The 7,545-nt window shown below is 51.0% G+C and overlaps 1 protein-coding gene across 1 annotated transcript; it reads right to left on the bottom strand.

The window, feature by feature from the left end:
• Nucleotides 1-744: 744 nt before the first annotated feature.
• Nucleotides 745-6,871, bottom strand: ING1 (inhibitor of growth family member 1). The gene is made up of 2 exons (XM_049834683.1): nucleotides 6,347-6,871; nucleotides 745-2,383 (listed from the first exon to the last, which is right to left on the bottom strand). The coding sequence occupies exons 1-2, from the start codon at nucleotides 6,486-6,488 to the stop codon at nucleotides 1,680-1,682; spliced, it is 846 nt and encodes a 281-aa protein (XP_049690640.1). The 5' UTR covers nucleotides 6,489-6,871; the 3' UTR covers nucleotides 745-1,679.
• Between the last annotated feature and the right edge of the window lie 674 nt (nucleotides 6,872-7,545).

Here is a 7,545-nt window from a genome sequence, read left to right as displayed (position 1 = left end):
AACACAATTATAAATTTTAAGAGAATGCCGTGTTCCAAAAAAGCCCAACCCCAGCCTCCCATACTCTTACAAGACTGTTGTCTGACCCACCAGATTTCACAACCTTCCCACTGCCGGTCCCGTCCCCTTCTCACCTGCAGTAAAGGGCCGCAGGGGGACGAGGAGACCAAACCAGCTCAGCCAGAACATCAGCCCCTCCAGCCACGCAGGTGAAAGAAAACAGTCCGACCAAGCTTCACTACAAAGCTAAGCGACAGAGGGCCTGGACACCTCATCCAGCACACGGCACCGCCGTCACAGCTAGTACAATTTTGTATGAGGTGACCATGAAGAATAAAAATGCCTACCCTGGAACGGCTGCAATAATATTTTGAAAATGCTGTAACGCAAAAGATCTTTCTGCTGATAACACACATGGAATAATTTATATCCACAGCGAAAAAGCATGAAAACAACTGAACAAGACCAGCTCTATCCTATCGATTTTTAGATAAATGTCCAGGTCTGGGAGTGACTGCAAAGCACAAAAAGAGGAGATTTGGATGGAAAGTTAAATGCTATTTTGGCTTTCCTATGACCTTGCTGGCCATACAGTCTATGAAGATTCATTATCAGAACTGTAATTTGGTTACCACTACAACAGTTTCAGGCTTCCTAGCAGCAGCTTGCTGAAGCTGCTGAGGTTAAAGACAAATTATTTTTTTTAAGCTATACGAATGATCAAACATGATTGCTAAATCAGCAAACTGTCAAAGTTGTTTCATTTATTTCTTAATATCACAGCTGTACAATTTTCATACATACAGCAGGAAATGCACATTGGTTACACAATGGCATTTGGCTGCATTTCCAAGTATAATACAGTAAGTGCAACTCCACTTAAAAATGTACATTTATACAACTTAAACAAATTAAGGATTGCTACACTACTATCTGTGACAGTATAAAGCTTTGTTTATGTTAAGTCTCATTACTAAACCACTTCCTGGTTAAATATAAAACATATTCAATCATTTTAAAATGGCCCTCGTGGTACTTGGCCAGCATATAAAATATTTGTTGTGTAAAATTTAACCATTAACTTTTTTTTTTTTTTTAAAAATAATCCTCTAAGCCTATTTAAACATTTGCTATTGAACTGTTATACTGACACTTTGTAGCAGGAACCAAATTTTACCCTCCTTTTTTTTGCTCTTGCACTGCTTATCACCAAAAGAAGTTACATTTGTAATGTATTGCAGCTTTATTCAGATACAACCAGATGTCTAAACTATTTAACAATTTTGCTCAAAAGGTAGATAACAATTTTCATTAAAGAAAACGAAATTACATTTCAGAGATATTTGCCATCGAAATTTTAATGGGTAGAGTGCTACCAGCACTGAAAAAAAAAAAAAAAAGAGTATTAATTTATCTTTTAAGACCCACCCGAATATTCAGTTTAAACTTTTATAACTTTACTTTTGGAATACATTGGTCCACAGACCACATTCTCGTTACAGTTTACCAAATGAAAAAACAACATTGCTTATTGCCGTCCCTATAACAGGAATGGTTCAGTTTTAAACCTCCTTTAAAAATATACATTTTACAATCCTTTCACCTCAACAAAGGTGACGCTGACAATAAATACACTGGTTTGGTGGTTCTATTCTTCTTTGCTCTGAAAAGTCTATAAACTACCTGTTGTAGGCCCTTTCTTTTTTAGACTTCTCCAATGCCTTGTCCATAGTTTTCTCGTTTTCTCCTCTACATTTGGGGCAGTACCATTTGCCCTTTGGTTTATGATTGAGTCCCACGCAGGAAAAGTGAAACCACTCAATGGGGCACTCGTCATTATCGCATCCTATCATTTCTCCATAGGAGACTTGGTTGCACAAGCAGTATGTTGGCTCGTTAGGGTCAATAGGAAGGTCTGGGGGAGAAGCTTCCCTCTCTGCTTTAGCCTTGGATCGTTTCTTCTTCTTGGACGTTTTTGCTTTCTTCTCCTTTGGAGTTCCTGAGGTGATGTCATCATGATCATGATTATTTGAAGCATTTTCTCGATTCTCGTTATTCCTTTGCCGCCTTGATCTCTTATTGTTGGGCTTTTCAGCCTGTGCGATTGTCTCATTCTTTGACTTATCCTGGCTGGCTTTCCCACTGTTTCCAGTGGTATCGTTAGTCTCTTGACAAGTCTCAAACAGTTCCACATGGCTGTCCACTTGCCTGGTTCTGTTCTCAACGAGCTCCACCATCTGACTGACGATTTGGATCTTCTCGTCCCCCAGTTCCTGACTCCGAATCAAGGCTCTCTGTATGCAGTGCAACATTCTTCTCTTCTGCACGGCATCTGTCTCTCGTTTAAATTTTTCATAGTAATCATCCAGGTCCTTCAGAATCTCTGCAAGGAAGAAATAAAAACTATAAATATTTTCGACAGAGGGAATGGTGAAACAAAGCCCTCCCGTATTGTTCCACGCAGCAACACCTTTTCGTAACGCACAAAGCTGATCAAAGACAGATTCCCTGAAGCTGGTATCTGACAAGGAAGGGGCTCATGACTCCAGTGGATTACTTTTCTTCTAGTCAGTCCCACAGGAATAGAACGCAAATGCTGATTTAGAAAAAAAAGTGACCAAATATAATGTTACGCATGCTGACAATTCTTCCCTTTAAACTTAACAGTAATTAAAAAGAACGAACTAACTAAACAAATACATGCACACCATCAAAGTCCCAAAATTATTTGTAAAATTAGAGGGGAAATTGATAGACTGTTTTCCTGGACATTTTCTGTGTAACAACATTAATATTTTTAGTGAATGACTGAGAGCGGGAGAAAGAGAGTGGGAGAGAAAGCAAGTGCAAACCAGCGTAGAAATCAGATGCTGGGTTCCTTAATAATCACTATCATACTGAACAGCTGATGCAGAAGAACTCCAAATACATGGGGCTGGACCCTAAGCTACGGCAAGTTTCACCCGATACTACTGAGTTACTTTTGCGGAAAATGTGAGGCCACTTAAATCCCTAGGACTACAGCATTAGGATTACAATATCCAAGATGTCTAGATGATTTCCTCCCTGTACTTTCTGCAAAATACCTGTTGCTTGCTTTTTAAAACACAGAAATATAACCGTCATTAAATATTTACTGCAAAGGAGATGAAGTAGTTAGAATATAACATTAAGGATGATATGCAACAATTGGAGCAGCTAGAGCTTCCAATTTAAAACGCCAACACTGAAAATACATTAGATCTTGAATTGCACCAACAGTTTATAAGAAAGGTCACTGCACAAAAGTGTTAAAAGTTTCAAGAACAGTTCTAGAAACCTATTTTTAAGCAGATGTTTTTGAGTTTCACTGCAATACTCAAATCAACTCAAACATACAGGACACTCAGCACTCCTACACTAAATCAGTCTTCAAAACCACACAGAATGTTTTTCTTGCATCTCCTTTCTTCTCCGATTTTTCCCGTTATCACAGGTTTGAATGTTCTGCCTTAGAGAAGCAAAATATACTGAGACGTAAAATCCAACCTCAATTCACCTAACAGAAACCAGATCTCTTATACATGCAAATGGCATTACCAAAACGTTTTTATACTTTTTTTTTTTTCCTTAAAATAAGAGAATGTGATACATATGCAACTAATTGTTATCCTGTGATTTAGGTTTTGTCTTGCCCGGGCAGATTTTTTTGAACACACGTGTTCCTAATTTGTAGCGAAGACATGGAAAGTTTATGCAAGTTTTACTTCAGTTTTTAAAGCTGCAGCCTATGCTTCTCACATCGGTTAAACACAGCCTGTCAGCCGGTACCGCAATATAACCTATCTGACCAAAATTAGTATTCCAATGTGTTACGAACTATCTTAGGAGAATGACATTTTTTTCCTGACTACAAAACAACCCTAAACAAAAGAGAATGGAAAACCCCGAACCCAAACCACCACCAAAAAAGCGCCCCAAACGCAGAGAAGATTAAGGCTTCGGGAGGACTGCAGGCCCAGCGTTAGGCAGGTCCAAGGGCCGAGGGGCAGAAGTTTCGCGTCCAGAGCTTTGGCCCTGGACCGATGGGGCCCCTTCAGCCCACCTCCGCCTGGCGGGGACCTTGGGGTTCATCACCGATACTCTCTCTCTCGCTACCACACAACAACAACAACAACAACAACAACAACAACAACAAAAAAAAGGCGTCCCGCGTTCCGAGAGCTTTATTCCCAGGACGGTTCCGCGGCCCTCACGGGGAGACGACCCCCCCACCCACGCAGGGGACGGGCGGGACGGCAGCCACGGCGGGCGGGACGCGGCCCAAGGCAGCTCTCCCGGTGCCGGTGCGGGCTCCAGGCGCCGCCATTACGGTGCGAACGCGGGGCGGCCCGCCCGCCCGCCGCCTTCTCCTAGCAACCAGCGCGGCGGCAACGCCCCGGAAGTGACGGAGCAGCTATTGTTCTCCGGCAGGAAACCGGCGGCGGTTCTCCGCCCCCCCCCTTCCCTATTGGCGGCGTCACAGCGGAGGCGGGGCTTGAGAGCAGGCGGCGGCCACCGGGCGGAGAGGCGCGGCGGCCCGCCCACCCTGGCGCCTATCAGAGACGCCGAGGGCGAGAGCCCGCCCCTGCCGGCCCGCTGTTGCCAATCGGAACCAGAAAGAACCAGAAGAGTAAAAAAATAATAGCCGAGGGAGGGAGGGGGGAATGGCAGCCAATCGCAGCGGGCGGAGGGAGCTTGAGCCCGCCCCCTCCGGCACTGCCGCGCCATTCACGAGCAAGAGGAGGCGGGAAGAGCGGCGTCCCCCGTCCCGAGAACACGTCAGTCACGCTCCGGACGCCCAAGGTTGGCCTGCCCGCTGCTGCCGCCCCAGCCAATCAGAACGCGCAAGCCGGGGCAGGCCGAGATATTCAAATCAACCCCACAAAAAAGTTGCTTCTCGAAACGTCACGAGGAGGCGGAGCACAAGGCGGAATAGCCCGGACCGGGGACCAATCGGCGAGAGGGGGGCGGGCCGCGGCCGGTCCGTGGGGAAGCTATCCCCCCTATCAGCGCCGCCGAGGGGCGGGGCGAGGCGCGATATGCTAACGAGGGGCGTCGATAAAAGGCGCGACGACGCCGATTCCCCAGCAAAGCGCGGAGGCGCCCGCTGAGCGTGGCGGTGCGCGCCCCGTGGCGTGGGCTCGGACCGCGCTGCCCGCCCTCCCCTCCTTTGCCCGGCCCGGTGCCCCCCCTCCGGCCAAAGAAGTGCCCCCCCCCCAGGAGCCCCCGGGCTGCCCGACGAGCGGCCGGGGGAACCGCAGGGTTCGCTGCCCACCGCCCCCTAAGGCCACATGGACGGGGGCGCGGGGTGGGGGGGAAGGGGGGTGGCGGTGGGGGGTGTCCTCCTCCCCGCCCGGTACCCCGGCTGTCACCGCTGCCGGTGGCACCGAATAAAGCCCTCCCCTCCCCCGCCCCCCCCCTTCCCGAGCGGACACCAGCGAGCAAGTGACAAAGCTGCCCCGAGCCCCGCACAAACTGGCCTCCCCCCTTCCCTCCGCCCGTGGGGCATGGGGACAGCGTGCCCCGAGTGCCGGCAGCGCGGGGAGGGGAGGGAGGGGGCACTTCAGCCTTCAGCACATCCGTAAACCCGACCGTATCCTTCCCCCCGTCCCCCCCCCCGTCCCCTTTCACGCACACCCCACACCGCACACGCCAGTCCCGTGTGTGTCCGTCCCCCCCCCCCCTCCGCCCCACGGAGCGGGGCTGCTTTACCGGGGTGAACCGAAACCCCCCGAGGAGGGAGCGAAGAAAGCACACCCTGCCCCCCACTCTCGCCTAACCCCCCTCTCCTCCCTCCCTCCCTCCTTCCCTCCCTCCCTCCCTAGCTGCCTCTCTCCCCTACTACAGCCATAATGAATACTGTACATTCCTAAATGTTGTGCTGTAATCTCTCCCTCTCTGTCCACCCAGCACTTTCTTCCGTACCCCGAAACCCTTCCACCTCAGCCCCACGGCCGGGGCCGGCCCCCCTTTGTGCACCGCACACCCCACTTCCCTGCCCCCGCCTTCTTGGCCAGCAATTTACACAGAAAAGCAGAGTCCTTGCTTAATAAGAGGAGCTGGAGACCTTTTGTTCCGCCCCATGACAAGAGCTAACGCTGCAGATCAGCCCCTCTCTCTCCTCGGATCTCTCCTCCCGGCTTTCTCCCTCCTTTCACCTCCCAAAAATAAAACTACCATCCCCCTGGGGTGCAGAGGGGCAAACGGAGCCGAGGCTCAGCTCTGAAGAAAAGAAAGGGAAAGACACCCTCCCCCCCCCCCGCCCCCCCCGAGCCCCATACCACACACACGGACACACACACACACACACGGAGAAAGCACTTACCTTGATATTTGGCGTCAATTTCCCTCATCAAGGAGACATTTCTCTGCAGATCGAAGGGCATGGACTCGATGGAGTCCAGATAATCCTCCACATAGTTCACTAGGTGAAGCTGGTCTCCGTTTGCAGGACTCAACATTTTCATCCGGCAAAGGAAAAAAAAAAAAAAAAAAAAATATCCTTCCCCACACCTCTCTCTCCCTGTCTGTGCGAGAGCAAGTGCTGCTCCCTCCAAAGACGGTAACCCCGATGAACGGCTCACTCCCTGCCCACCTCTCTCTGTAGCTCCCCCAAAAAACCGAGAGAAGCTACATCTGACTCCTCTTGTGTGAAACGGAGAGAGACACACACACACACCCTCCGCCAGTCCCCTACAGCCAGCAGCAGCTGATTGAATGGCTGTCGTTGTGGGTAATTCACGAAGGAGGTGGTAGGAACAATCAGAGGGATTTGTGTGTGTGTGTGTGTGTGAGGGGGGGGGAGGAGGAGGAGGAGGAGGAGGAGAAAGGAGGGGGGCTTAAGCCAGCTCCTCCGAAACAATCTGGAAACAAAATGTGCTCTGCAAAGTGTCTGTCAGAAGCAGCGGCAGCCCCTCTGCCTGCGCCAGCGCCGCTCCGCTCCGCTTCTCCTCCGCTCCCCCCTTCCCCGCTCTCCTCACCGCCGCTCCCCGGCGATCCTAACGCAGCCTCCTCGCTCCCATACGCCGCACTTGATCCAACGTGGAAAACCCAAATACCAGTTTCAAACACTTGGGAAACATTCAGCCCCGCCACGCACGGCGCATGCGCACCCCTCCCAGCGCTGTGTACACACACACACACACACACACACACTGGCACACTCGCCACACACACACACACACACATACACACACACACACTCTCCCCCTCCCCCGCCCGGAACCGCGGCGGGGCCAGCGTTTCTCTGCATATTCATCGTCCTTCCTCCCCTTACTCACGTTTGGGGAGGGAAGGCGGTAGGGGATGCGGTCGTTAGCGAGGGGGCGGGCGGCTCGGTGCCGGCAGGGCCGGGCCGGGCCGGGGGAAGGTGGTTGTGGTGGTGCGGGGGGGGGGGGGGAAGGCGGAGGGTCCGGTGAAGTTGCGCGGACGCCGTGAGGAGAGCGGCCGGCGGGGAGGCTGAGGGGAGAGCGCGGGGCCGCAGCTTGCGGAGCGGGGGGAAGTTGGATGCTTTTGCGGTAGGGC

Source organism: Accipiter gentilis, chromosome 31, assembly GCF_929443795.1.
Source record: "Accipiter gentilis chromosome 31, bAccGen1.1, whole genome shotgun sequence".
In the NCBI taxonomy this organism is placed as follows: Eukaryota; Metazoa; Chordata; class Aves; order Accipitriformes; family Accipitridae; genus Astur; species Astur gentilis.
The sequence above is the reverse complement of the archived record's forward strand: the minus strand, read 5'-3'. Positions and strand labels throughout refer to the sequence as shown.